Genomic DNA, 14,990 nt, shown 5'->3' on the forward strand with positions numbered 1-14,990 from the left:
GCCATAGTTAACGATCAGTGACATCTACCCACTGACTCCCTCTCAAGCGAGAATATTCCAGTGGGGTAGTACACACCCGCTCCCGTTGGCAGGACAATTCCATTGTGAACTGCGCCACAAAGGACACATATTATCTGCAGCCATTCATTTCATACACATCCCAGCAACTGGCAGGTGCCTTCTGAGTTACCGCACATCGAGGGCCCTCTCCCTGATTGACATTCAATATGATCTGTCAGAAGTAGTGGAGGACCTCCCGGCTGGAAAAAGAGTGGCCAACATGGTGACGGACCAGGAATTGTCTATCCCGCCAATAAAAACAACCTTCCCAGTGCTGTTTGAGGGCGTGGGCATGCTCAAAGACTGAGTAGTCATGCTCCATGTGGACCCAGCAGTGACTCCAGTGCCCCAGCACCCACACAGGGTGGTATTCCACCTACAAGCGCAAGTGTCCAGGGAGCTGCAGCTACTCCTAGACAATGACATAATTGAGAGAGTGAATGGTCCGACACCATGGGTATTGCCACTGGTGGTCGTGCCAAAGGTCAATGGATGACTGCGTCTCTGCGTGGATACGCGCATACCAAAAACAGTGATCCAGATGGAAGACATCTCAGTCCTAACATAGAGGAAATGATTATAAAAATGAACCTGGTGGTGCGATTTTCGAGGCTCAACCTTAATCAGGGTTACCATCAGCTCGTTATACACCCTGACTCAAGGCCCATCACAACCTTCGAGGCACACAACGGACTCTTTTGCTACAAGCTATTGAACTTTGGAATTACGTCTGTGGTGGAGATATTCCAAGAGTAGATATGACGGGTAATCTCACCAGTGATGGCAGCCTTTAACTACAGTGACGATATTCTGATATTCGCCAGGTATGTGACACCCTGAATGAGGCCAAGTGCGAAATTAACAAGACCAGCTTAAAATTATTTTGGCACATCTTCTCAGAAAGGGGGATGGCGGCTGACCCAGACAAAATAAGAGCGATACTGAATCTAATCCAGGCAACTGACATATCTGGGCTCAGGTCATTCCTGGGCGTGGTGGGGTACTGTACCCGGTACCTCCCCAACTATGCCATGCTTGCAGATTCCCTGAGGTGCCTACTCAAGTAAGACATGCCTTTTGAGTGGAATGCTGAGTTCAGTGAAGCATTCCAGACCATAAAAACTTAACTGGTTACCAGCCGCCAATCGGCCTACTTCAACCCCAGCTGGGAAACAGATTACGGTTGATGCCAGTCTGGTAAGGCTGGGAGCGATCCTGGCCCAGACAGAGACGGGGAACAAGCCCGACCACGACATCGTTGCCTATGCCAGCAGAGCCCTACCAACCACAGAGAGCGTATTCACAAGCCGAAAGCGAAAGCTTGGCTGCAGTATGGGTGTGGGAGAAGTTTCACTATTCTGTAATAGGCCGCCAGTTTACCCTCATCACCGGCCATCAGGCATTACTATCCCTATTTCGGAACCCCAAGACCAGGATGCCCCGACGCATAGAGCGATGGGGTCTCAGGCTACAAGAATACAACTTCTGGTTCGTTCACAGACCAAGGAGGGCAAACCCTGCGGATTACTTATCCATACAACCGTAGAGTCAAGAGAAAGGCTCCCTCGAAAGAGAAGCTGAACACTGTATTCAATATCTGGCGGAGAACGCACTGCCACCAAAGCTCATGCTGGCGATATTCATCGACAAGAGTAAACAAGACCCCGCCATTAAAGCTGCAGTTCAGCTCACCAACACAAACAAGTGGAGGTACCACAGGCAAGAACTGCAAAACAACAAAGAAGTAGACATGAAAGAGATTGAGCGGATGGCTAAGATGCAGGGCGATGTGTCAATTGGCACTGGTCCCTTTAAGAGGGAGGACACATGGCAGGATGGGTACGCTGGAGCAGGGAGGAAGGGGAGGGCCAGGGGTACGGGAAGTTAGTGTTGTAAGGCAGGGGACTAAAGAAGGAAGATCACAGCAGGGGCTCTGTGTAATCATTGGTGGCCCGCGAGGCTGCAGCTCAAAACACAGTGCAGTAATGAAGGGTCGGGTGCAACTCCTAAGAGTGATATTGTAGAGAGGACAAATATTAGTGTCAAATTTAGCCAGTTACGACCTCACCCACATGGACACCAGAAATGAGAATTTACCAGCAGGAAAGGGAACATTATCTGAAAACAAGGTTTGAAAGCACAGTATTAGGTACAAAAACACAGAAAACAACACCAGATCCTAGTTGCCCTAACAGTGTAGGAAGTCATATCTAATAATCATAGTACAAAAGCAAAGATCCTCCACTGCAGCCCAAGCAGAGGTGAACATCCTCCCACCAAATAACGAGCAGAAGTGACAGAGAAAAGCAATGACAAACATAGATGGGTTGGGCCAAAAGTAACCCAAATACCACAACTCACCACCTACACCAAATTTAAATTTGCTTCAAACAATTACAAATAAAGAACACTAATTTATAATACAACAACATTGAAACAAACCCTCCCAACCTGAAGACAGAAATGTAAATGGAGTCACTATAAATAAGCACCCTACTCACAGTGAATACTCAAGATATTACCTGCCCAGGAGTTGGTGTGCCTTTTAGTGTTATGGATGTGGAAGGGAAAATGAGAAAGGAATGCCATTATACCTTTACAGAGCTGCAACCAGCAGTAGTCTAAATATGGAGTCTAAATATGGATCGGCGTAAGCACAGTGGCTGTGGCACACACCCAGCAGCTGAGGAACCTGTTCATTACTCAGGTTTCATAGGGACAAGGGTGCAGGGACCAGGCAATCCCCCACTCCATACCTGGACCAAATATTGATTACGAAGGAGCAGTACAACTATTAGCCCCTAGGTATGGAACAGCAATTGCTGCAGGGATTAGGCCACAAACAGAGACCCCCCACCCCTTCTGCAGCGTCACATCGAATGCCATTAATAGTCAATTGAAGTTATGCTCCCTATTTCTGGTAATTTTGTATGGCAACGTTCTGGTGACCTGTGCAGACCTAGGCTTGCAGGCAACCCCCATCCCCGCACAGTTGGAGTCTTTGGGGCACAACTGCAAGAGTGCAGGCTCCAGGCAATGCCCCAGCTCCTATAGTCAGCATTGTGATGGCCATATTCTGGTAGTACAAGGACTTTGCAACTCCACACCACATGCTTTTAACTTCTTAGCATTGCCGGCAGCAACCAGTAAACAAACCAGGCCTACTTACATGCTCAAGCCTTTAAATGTATCTCCAGTGATCCATTCAAATAACAAAACCAGCGAAAAATAACGGTGCCACCCGGCCTTCCCAAAGATGTAGGCCTAAAACACCACCTCTACCTCCACTATGACCCTGCACTTACACCAGCCTCCCAAGCCACTGAATGTAATATAAACAATCAAGGGAGCAATACGTTACCCAGGGAGGAAGTGAAAAACAAACATTTGACAAACAAACCGGCATACAGCAATAAAGGCAGCCATCATTGAAAGTTAGCACATGACTTTCAAAAGCAAAACCATAAAAGAGCAAAGATAGGCCTCACAGAGCACATGACACAGAAACCTAGAGCTTGTTATGGTAGTGGCACAGACTCTCCACTTAATAATTCCATATGTTCAATATCTGTAAGGAACAGTTGTACTTTGAAATGATCCATGTCCATCCACTATCACTTTCAAAATAGCCAGATAAACCATACAGTATAGCAATTCAAACCTTTCTCCCTTCCCAGAATGTTAGTTGACCTGAAAAGTTTGTTGACTAGACAACTGTTCTACCTAGGTTGTTAAAAAACATGATCTTGGATTTTAAATCCCCCAGGTCACCTCCTTCAGATCCATTCTGATCTGATCTGATAGGTTATTTATAACGTGCTCAATACCCAGAGGTTTCAAAGCGCGGACCCGGGGATTGAACCTGTGTTGCTCTGTGACGTTTTGCTTCCAAGGCGAGCACGTTGCCCCTGTGCTATCCTCCCGAGCCATCCATTGCCTCAGAATATCAAAATGGCCTGGGCATGAAAGTACAGTGAGCGCTCTCAATTTCTAAAGTCGTGCCAGGCACCAGGTTTGAAATCTTGGGGATGACACCCGGAAGAACCTCAATAGGATTCCATTTTCAACTCCTTCATGAAAGCCAGTTATGTAGAGGGGGTTGGAAATTGCAGGGAGATGGGAACGATTCAGCTCCTGCTTAAAGCCTAAAAGAGCCTGGTTGGCTGAACACCAACAGGCACCAGGAGCTACTGTTGTCTCCCCGGGCCAACCAATGCCGAACAAGCACATCTATGTGAATTTAACTCTGTGCGTTTGGGAAAATTAAGCCATAACCTTTAGGACCACTCTATATGTCATTTAAAGCATAAGGGGTCATAAACAATAGAAACAATGATAAGTTTGCATCTTTTTCAGAAATTGGATTCACAGAACACAATGTACTTGCTCCTTGTCCCACCATGGCAGCTCCTGGTCACTGGTTAATGCTGGATACCCAGGAGCTGATTTTAGCTCCTGCTTATCCAATCATGATTTCGACCTCTTCGAAGGATACAGCGCTTGGAGAAACTCTCTTGATCGATAATCTTTTTATTAGCTGTATGCAGCTGCAGAGACTGAGCACACCCTGTCCTCTACCACTGATGATCTGGTTTCTAAAGCAAGGGTCCTCCTAGCCAGCTAATTCTGTTCAGTTTTCATTTTCATCATGGTCTCACTAATTTATGGAAACTTGATCATTGCCCATAATCCTCATCGACTTGTCTTCCGGGCCATGGATTCCTAGGCCTCATCCCTATCTACATCCTCCTTTGACCTTTTTTCGCTGGGTGAACCTGTAGCACACCCGTAAGACCAGACATCTCTGTCATTGTTCCAAACACTGCTCCAAAATTTCTTACATGAGAGAAGGAGGCCGGAGCTGGAAAATGACTGGCCTAATTCTATGGGAAAGGCACAATTGTCCACATTTGTGTCAAAAAAATGCCCTGGTAGGTAATGTTCAGGTTGTCCTGAAAGGTCATTTATTATTTGTTGCTCGGACTCCATCTTGAAGTACCCCAGAGGGAATTTGGAAAGAACACTTAGAAAGACCACTTAGGATCTAACCCATTATACAAAATATTCTCTTTTCAGTTTTTAGGATTTGATAAGGCATACTGGTTCACAAATGCATATACATATTTGGTTTTACATCTTGTCTAAAAGGTTTTACAGAAATGTAAAGCATTGTAAACCAAAATCCCAAATTATCCAATAGCAATAAGGATGCATTTTGAGAAGGAACAAAAAGATGATCAGAGATAGAACTATGAGGGATGGTAGCTGCTTCTAGTGGAATGAAGGAAGAACGGAACACATATGAGCAGCATATATGGGGGATACATGTCATAAAGAAGAGAGTTTGTGAAATGGAATGGTCACACCCTAGGGACAGGCCCTGTGGCTGCAGATGGGGGAGCATTACCCAATAATTGGCACGCCTGGAGGCCTAAGAGCGCCTGGTCCTCGGAGTGTGGCGAACCGGCCCAAGGAGGTCGGGAAGGCAATGGTAGGCACACCCTATGGCAACCTAAGAGCAGACCCTCCAAACATACCAATCTCCTCCAAAGGTTGGGGAAGGCCTTCTCCACCTCATGCCCACAGACCGCTAGACAGTTACGGAGGAAAGCCACCACCATGCACAGATCCCGGCGAATGAACTGCCACAAAACTCACAGCCCACAGAAAGGGCAGAGACGCTGAGCACAGTACTCCAAAGTAAGGAGGTAAGAAAAGCCCCATTACCCCAACCCTAAAACCTAAAATTCCACATACACCTCTTATACACTAAAAAAAAATGCAACCTTTTCTCTGCACAGCAATCCGCATGCACTTCACTACACTGCAACAACAAACAACCCACACATAGTCCAGCGCATGGGAGTCTACCGAGCCATAAATCACACCCAAGCTCAGCGAACAGTGCAAACCGAACTGAAGCTGTGAATAGGACATCACAACTCTCGCTCTTCCTCTTCCTGCTATGTCCTACTAACCCATCCCACACTCTTTCTACTCAGATCCGCCAGAGCGCCAGGGGACCACTCAGGTGGTGATAGTGTGCGGTACAAATTATCATTAGCATTAACAAAGGTGCTTTGAACTGCAAATCCCATGATCCCTCACCATTAGGGATGCTGTCTAGGGCTAATGACAATTGTAGTTAGAAGCCTCTGGAGAGCCAAAAGTAGCAGACCCCTGGAGATTCATAATTATAAACTTTGTGATTAATGAACCTGAGCATCTGGTATGAGAAGACCAAACTAAATGTACACCTGAAAAAATTAAAAGAACGAGGAATGAATCTGGGACTGATGCAGGAGCGACGCCAGTAGGAAGTGAGTCCTTGGAGGAAAAGATGAAGTTCCGGATCGGCAAGCAAGCACACGAAAAGTAGTAGGAGAACACGAAGGGGATTGAAGTTCTAATGCTTAAAGATGTGACACAAAGACAGTCTTTGACAAACCGATGCGTTGTCATCAGGTCTTGACAACGAGCCTCACGTTTTTTTTACTGTGTTCCCCTTTATTCGGAAGCTAACACCAAGTGGCAATCTCACTTTTTGCCTCCTTAGAAAAAGCGGCTTGAAGAAACTCCAGCTCGCTGTGGCTTATTGTAGTTGATCAGCCGCCAGAGCTTCCCTGCTCCTTCTGCATCACTTGTCCAGGGATTGCCACTTGGTTTTAACTTCCAAATAAAGGGGAACACACTAAAAAGAATCTGAGGCCCGTTGCCAATACCTGATGCATACCAACTCTATGAAAGAGATGTAAAGTATTTATTTGGTCCTGAAGAAAGTGGGAGAAAGTAATAATAATCCAGTGAAAACGGTTGACCGTTGTCGTGGGATGTTCAAGTACTAATTGGGCGCCTTTTGTGTTAATGTCTTTCAAAGATTCTTCGAACAGAGGAGAAGGGAGTATTAAAAGTGGTAGACAACTCAGGCTCACCAATCCGGCCTCTTTTTTTTCCGGATGTATAAACCTTTTTTAATTGAGTATTGTTGTACAAATAGGCAACACAATTGGTTATGTATGGGGTAAGGTCAGCTTCTATTCATTCACACTAGATAAGCAGCTCACCAACGCACTCCAGAGTTGATACCTATATATGGACAGTTAGTATTGGATGAAGGGACATGCTATTGATTAGCTAATGAAATATACGACTGATACATTTTTTTGTGTGAGATGATTGGGGCATTGTATACGGTCCGGCAGACCAGTTTGGTCCTTTTGTGTGAAGATACAAGTACTAAATAACCATATATGTTCCTGAGCAAAGAGCCGACCATCTGCTCTACCAAGATATGCTTTCAGAAATATGATGTGATGCAATACTTTCCCTTTTTATGTTAAACAATTTTCTTATCCCTAAGAGCCACATGGATTGCTGTCATTTGCTGTCCCTGGCCCAACATGTATTTGAAATGGAAACTCAAGAACCTGTCGAAAATATCAATGGACATGACTATATATTAACCCCATGAGTGCCCTCATAACCTATTAGTATGGACCCTGCTAACGCAATACCACGTCATGATATGTATCTATCTGTGGATGCTGACATGGTGGGTAAGATGTATGAGGGAGAATGGCTAGATGGATCATACCTTCCTTTGATTATTCAGGTGATAAGAACATAACCAGGACACTGGGCCTTCTGGTAATGACCCACTTCCCAGGTTAAGGGGTCCAGAGAAGCAACGATGCTTAATGTGGTCTTGGTGGTGCCATTACTGGCATGGTGGGCCAACTGCTGTGCTTTAATCACCATTAGCTCCCCCAACAATGTTTGTGGCTGAGCATTCTTTCATGAAAGTGTTTTTGCCCAAAGAATCGTGGCTGCCATGAAAGCAGGTATAGGGTGCTGAAACAGTGCCCCTTTTCTGTTTCCATCGTGGTGAAGAATGAGTCAGGTGACAAGCAGTGTGGCAGAAGAATAAAGCAAGCGGGGGCATTTTTTTTAAAATTAAAATCAGTGTGATTAGGGCAAGAACACTTGAGCGAGAGGTAGTGCAATGGCTGTCCAAGCTCAGAAATAATGCCTTTGGTGATCCGAGCATCCTGATTGGTTCGGGTGGCAGCTGCCATTGCTAATATATGTTATTTACTCTTATACAAGCATGTCTGAGATTGCTTGCCCTCTGCCCAGCGACTTGCTGGTTCATTCATATCATTTATCTTTTCAGGGCACACAGCGGTACAAGGTTCCCAGGATGTCATTACCCTTCTACCAGAGGCACCATGAGCACTACGACCGCACTTACCGCAACACAGAGCTGAAGTCTACTATGAGCCACTACCAGAAAGAAGAGAAACACAGCTCTTCAGCCCGCAGCCACCATGGGTAGGAAATATCAAACCTTTTCCTCTATAACTTGTAGAAATAGCTGTGCCGGCTTCCTCGTTGTCAACGGGCACATAAAACATTGACATAAATATCTGGAGTTTTGGAGTTCAGTTTGGATTTTACTAGTGCTGTTGAGTATTTCTTTTTTAGTTTTAGTGCTGGTGTGTACTCCTAGAGCCACAGGAGAGGTTGTCACTTTCTTTATGGTGCACTTGATCTTCAAAGATCTAAGTAGCTCACAGGGTATTGTTGCCCCTGAGCAGTAACACCAGCCCCGTGATCTCTGCCGGCTGAACTGGAGAGTGCTTAGAAATAATGTGATTGTTCATAATGCTTCATGGCAGGCAGGCCGGCACGAGAATGATCTTTCACGCAAGTGTTGGAAGGGCTCAACGGCACTGAATGTGAAGATGGAGCCAGGTGAACATCATAGTCCTAATGAATAGGCTGCGTGACGAAGACCCAGAGAACACACAAGAGCCATTAAGGTAGTTCAACACTTTTATTAACACACACCCATAGGGTTGGAATGAACTCCTATACATACTCAAGGAGTCTTAACAAGATATGGTCATCCTTTCTGAGAATGGTCCAGCATACAGTGTTACGATATTGCAAACTATAAGGTTTTGGTTACTTGATGTCGTAGGGATACTAGTGCCCCGTAAGTTCTCTGACCTAATCTCCAACCTCAGGACTATAGGCCTGGGCCAGTCCTTTAGTACAAGTAACCTGTAGGGTGTGGTTAGGACAAACACCTATCTGGTGTAGACGCTCTAGTAAAACTCAAAAGGATAATGGTACTGAAGAATACCAGGTGAGGCTGAACTCAAAATAGTGTAAGAACCTTCTTAAAGGACCACAACACACAGTCTCAGGGATAAAGCACCCACTTGCTTTTTGACCAACTCCTAAGTATTGTTTCCCCTTACTTAACCATAAGACATATTTCCACCCTCCCTTGCTTTAGGTTACAGGTTAAGCTCAGGTATTTCATCCCCTGGCTATGGGTAACCTTTGTACGCTACTCAGTAATAGGTTGGACATGCTCCCACCAGCAGGTATTTCCTCCCTTCTAGCTTAGGGTATTATCAGTAACACACGCGTACCGACAAATATTACTTCCCACTTGCGTAGTGTAATTCACACCCACCTTGCCAGAAGGTTCGCACCTGGGCATCAATTTGGCTCAGGCACCAATGAAAAAGTGGACTAATTGCAATCAATTCCTTTTTGTGTCAGACTATTTGAGCGGTCCCAAGAGGGTGTTTTGGGGTGAAATGTGGTGCAAATAGTTTATTTGAAAGAATATTTGTTCAATAACTCTGGTCAAAACTAGTGAGTGCATGAAGTAGCTCAAACCGGTCCACTTTGGCCAAAAAATGGGCCCACTTTGACTGCAAAAACGGGGCCACACTTGTATGTTGGGCCTATACTATGGCATTGCCCTAATGCCCCATAGGCCAGACCGATACTGATTGCCATCCAGTTGTGTGGTTCTTCTGTCTGCTCTGTAGCTCCTACCAGAGTCAGAAGTACAGCTCTTAGCAGACTGGCAGCAACTACAGCCCTCATCAGACTGGCAGCAACTACAGACCTCTTCAGACTTGCAGCAAGTACAGCCCTCAGCCGACTGGCAGCAAGTACAGCCCTCAACAGACTTGCAGCAAGTACAGCCCTCAGCAGACTGACAGCAAGTACAGCCCTCAACAGACTTGCAGCAAGTACAGCCCTCAGCAGACTGACAGCAAGTACAGCCCTCAGCAGACTGGCAGCACACCTTCTAGTTTTGGTTCCGATATTAGCCAGTTTCTGAGTTGTAGCCTTCAGTAGTCTTTTAGTTACCTCCCTTCCTCGTTATCTAGTTGCAGCCATTGCGTGAGATATATCCCTCCACAAGCTTGTCCTTCCTCTTCATCCAGTCTCAGCCAGTGTGTGAGATATGTCACTCTGCAAGCTTGTAGTTACTTCTGCTTTATCTACTCTCAGCCATTGTGTGAGATATAGCTGTAAGCAGGCTGCAGTTACTTGCCTTCCTTTTCGTTCAGTCTCAGGTACTTTGTGAGATATATCTGTAATCAAGATTGTAGTTACTTCCTTCCTCTTTATCCCGGCTCAGTCCGAGCATGAGATGTAGCCCTCAGGAGGCATGTAGTTACTTCCCCTTTTTTAATCTAGTCTCAGCCACTGTGTGGGATATTTCCCTCAGCAGATGGGCAGCTCCTTGACGTTCTCTTCATCTGCTTCAGGTCAGTGTGTGATATATAGCCCTCATCAGGATTGTAGTTGCTTTCCTTCCTCTTTATTCAGTCTCAACTGGTGTGTGAGATGGAGCCCCCAGCAGGCTTATACCTTTGTTTCCTTCTGGGTCCTTCATACCGCCTTCTGCCTGCAGGTCAGTAGTCCTGCTCTGACATCTTTTGCAGCAAACTGTGGGCTCATATAGTCACTCTGATTACTTTGATTAATCCATGAAGAGGTTGAAGCGGAAGAGAACAAAAGGGTCAAACGCTCCCCTACGTTTTTGAAAAATCAGCCATCTTTCCCTTATTTTGTTTACTCCAGGAACACCGTTCCTAGATGGCAGACGAAGTGGACTTTTGTTTATTTGAGGCCCCTATGGGCATTGAAACCTGTGTGTCTATGTGTGCGTGTGTGTGTGTGAGGGACAACGGCTGAAATGATTGGTGATCGTTTAAGGTGCAGTTTCGGTAATTGGTTTCACTCACTTAGTGATTTTCCCTCGGCAACCAAAAGTTTAAAAACAGAGACCACCATTTTGAAGACAATCAGGCCAAGCAATGGTTTCCCCATGAACGGTGCTCGCCATTCTAATCAGTGAGAGCTAGTTAACCTTTCATGCAAGCCATGGCAGTGGCAGGGGATGGTTGCAGTGAGGACGTTTCTCTTCCTTCTGCATGGTCCATTCTTCCCTCACTCCTGTAACACAGTGGATGTGCGAAATCACGAAGCAGTGTCTACTCTAGTGAATAGAAAGAGGGCTTCTCGGATGCTTACCTTAGGCGAGAACACAGCTGCGGGAGTGGGAAGGCCCTTTTGGGGTAACAGGTGAAATTCATACCCGACGGATCAGACCTGGTTCACCTGACTTCTGTGAGGGAAACAAGGCATCCCTTCTTTTTTCTTCTCATGCTATTGCATGTATTTCAAGAACTCAAAAGGAATGCAAGCTTGGGAGTGGCTGATGAATCCCCCCTTCCCTCATCCAGGTAGCACATCACTAACCTTGTGGCCATCCCCAGCCCTCAAAGAGTTCCTCACCCCCTCCTAGCCGTTACATACAAAGTGTTCATCACCACAGGTGGCTGCACTCTGAAGCACCCGCAGCTAGGGAAGCATTCACCCCTCACGTGACTGTAGTACCCCTTTGTGATGACTCGGATTGGACCTGTGCAGAGTAATTCCTCTGCCCCGGTGCAAAATACCCTCCAGGTGCCCCTCCCCTTAGGGCTGTGCAAGCGTCTCAGGACTGACTAGAAATGTCTTCTGAGACCATCAATGAGGCATATGGCATTTGGCTATTTGGCTCCTGGCCTTTAGGGCTGGGCCCTGGACCCAAATAGCTTGATCCCCCAAAATGCCATGCTGCGCCTGGGTTTTATGGCTCCCTTAGATGCGGCTATAGAGTGCATAAGAAGATATCTCTTTCCTGTAGACACTACAGTTCTGTGGCTGTAAACCCTGCATATATCAGAGACTTTGTTATGGTGTGATGTGCACGCTTAAGATTATTTATACGTTATGGGTATATATGCATTTGCTAAACTCTTGGGGGTGAAAGGCAATATTTACTTAGAGTTCTGCCAGGTCACACCAGCTGTATGGGAATCAAACCGGAAAGTGTAAAAGTGATGGATGGGAATGTCCAGTATTGTTGGGCCTCCCTTTTGAGATACAGCTTGATTCCATGGGCTTCGTGCCCACTGGGAAGTCCTCAGGGCATTATTCCATTCAATACATCTTTAGTTTGTCTATGCCCGGAAATGCAAATCAGGTTTGACCCCAGGGATGTCATTTCACCAAAATGCCAGGGGTAGCAGAGGTGACATCACACGACCCTTGACCTCGATTACATCACAGGAAGTGATGTCATTTGACCCTACCCTGAAGTGACAGTACAGGAAGCGATGGAACATTGCCTTTCACCCCTTGACAAAACAGGAAGTGGCATCACATAGTATTGTTCCTAAGTACACTATGAAAAAAATGGTTATGATATCACTGTAACGTGATATACATTTCATACAGGAATGGATCACCATATCGATCGTTAATATCAGTGTGTATAGGCCCATATTACCAAATAATGGTGAATGCAAGAAAACGTCCAAGGCCAAATGAATAATGATGTGTTATTCTATTGTATTTACATGCTTTATTTAGAACAAATATGCTTACAATATCACCCAACCTGTGTTGGTACTCATTAATCAACCTCAGAAGGATGAAAGGCTGAGTTGGCCTTGCCAGGATTTGAACCTGCAGATCACACACACATCGCAGCAGCGAGCGCTCAACCCACTGTGCTATCTTACCGGGTATAGCTATTTTACCGGCTATAGTAAAATGAGCAATTAGATGTCTGAATGTTCTCAAAGTCAGAAAGCATATTACACTCTGTAGTGGATACCATTAAACAGGTAACAGATTTAACAGCAGGCCAGTTCATCTGCAGGACTGGTGCAAAGTTGGCCGCATGTCAAGCCTGAGTGGAACTACTTTTCAGGCTTCAGAGGTTGGCAAAATACATACAATTGCGTATAACTGTGCATTAAAGAATTTAGAGTAGCGCAGGGAAAGCAGCGCACTCACACAGCATCCCATACTCTGGGCACTCTTTACCTCATACATGCAAACAAACATCCTGAACAGCATGCCAGGGAGATAGGAAAGATAGACACATTACAAGAAAGTATTAATTGTGGCACAATGAAATCAAGGGACACTTCATGTGCTATGGTCAAACGTTTTTACACTGCACACAAGCTTTGAGGCACAAGGATTTTGTCAAGTGACCGAGGACACCGAGATGGAATGTCTTGTGATGATCGTAACAGAGACAACAGCAAAAAAACATGCTATAACTGCAACTTGCGAAAAGCAAAATACTTAGTCCGAAATGAATGCTAATTCTTCTCTAAATGCTTTTTGGAAGGTTTTTGTCTGCATTGTGAATTTGAGGTGTTTAAGAACAGACTAAATCCGTGACTCACCCCCTGAAGTGTGCCTGAAATAAACCTTTAATGAGTCTAGCAATTATTATATAGAATCCCAGAATGGAAAATCATTTGTTAATCCTATGCTTTCTTATGAAACTGTTACACTTGTTGAACCCTGTGTTTTTTAAGAGGCCTGAACAAGAAAAGCATACACTCCAGAAACAGAGAGCCACATGGCTCTGGCCCCAGCCCAGGCGCTTCCATTTACAACAAAAAAAGGTTTTTTTAGGGATAGCAAGGGAGACCGCAGGGGTAGCAAGGGACACCTCAGTGGTCACAGGTGCGACCCCTGGCGACCCCCAAATGATGTCCTTGTTTGACCCTACCCCGAATTTGAGCAGTCCAGACTAATCTGCCAGGCTATAGCCTCTCTGCACACGAACACAAACAGCACAGATATGGCGCAGGCTTGTTGGGCCTCTCTTGCGAGGTGCATCTTGATTCCTGGGCACAGGGAGTTCCGTAGCCATGTTTGGACATAGACCCGCTGACTTGGAGATAACTAATAAGAACCCCTAACCCCCGCCAGAGAGAGCAGGCCAATCCGCACTGCAAGGCCACGCCTCCTCTGTCCACATGCAAATATATGCAATACCAGAGAGTCATATTTATTTATTACTAAACCGAATCATAAAGAAAATCACATCTGAAACCCACCCACCAAATTGTTTCAGTCATATATTTAAATAAACCAAAAAGAAAGCTGTGCTTAACCAAAGTGGTTGCGCTCTTTACCTGATATACATATTGGTGGCAGGGTTCCAAACTGCCCCGCGGGGAATACGGTGGGCCACACATAGTGTTTTTCTGGCTTATGTCGACTGAGGAAAGCCAAGAGGTTCACACTAGGTGTCTATGTAATTCCTTTTGACATTATTTGCATGTTTATAATGAGTATTTTCCAATCAAGTTCACATTGTTGTTGGAGGAATACTTACAGGTTTAAGGTTTGTTAACTTTTGACCAACCACCATAGGGGCACCGGTGGCTTTCCTAGCGTGCTGAGTGAGGCTACATTGGGTTATGGAAGGAGACGGTCAATAGCCAATGAGCTAATGGTAATATACTGTCACTAAAGAGAGTCAAATAGTCATGGACACAGAAAACTCCTCACCTTCTGGGTGTGTGCATCTCCTGCACTTTACATTTTATGGTCAGATGAATTTTCTGGCTGGGATTTTTCCCCCATTCCAAAATGAATGAGAACTTCAGCAATTCAGAAACAAGAGCCTCATTCAGCCCCATGGCATGCTGCTTGCCAGTAATACTAGGAACTCCTTGCTTCTGTGCCATAGTCGCTCCGACAGTTCACATTATTTGTTTCATTTAATGATTCTTGCCAGATCAGCTGTACTA

The 14,990-nt window shown here is 45.4% G+C and overlaps 1 protein-coding gene across 2 annotated transcripts in view; it reads left to right on the forward strand.

Moving 5' to 3' along the window:
• MYOM1 (myomesin 1) overlaps window positions 1-14,990 on the forward strand; it is a 526,093-nt gene that overhangs the window by 80,536 nt on the left and 430,567 nt on the right. For both annotated transcript variants that reach the window (XM_069620852.1, XM_069620853.1), the window contains exon 2: window positions 8,234-8,391. In XM_069620852.1, coding sequence (XP_069476953.1) covers window positions 8,261-8,391 — 131 coding nt within the window. In that variant the 5' untranslated portion in view covers window positions 8,234-8,260. The remainder of the gene's footprint in view (window positions 1-8,233; window positions 8,392-14,990) is intronic.

Source organism: Ambystoma mexicanum, chromosome 5q (genome assembly GCF_040938575.1).
Source record: "Ambystoma mexicanum isolate Mex_15411 chromosome 5q, UKY_AmexF1_1, whole genome shotgun sequence".
Lineage (NCBI taxonomy): Eukaryota > Metazoa > Chordata > Amphibia > Caudata > Ambystomatidae > Ambystoma > Ambystoma mexicanum.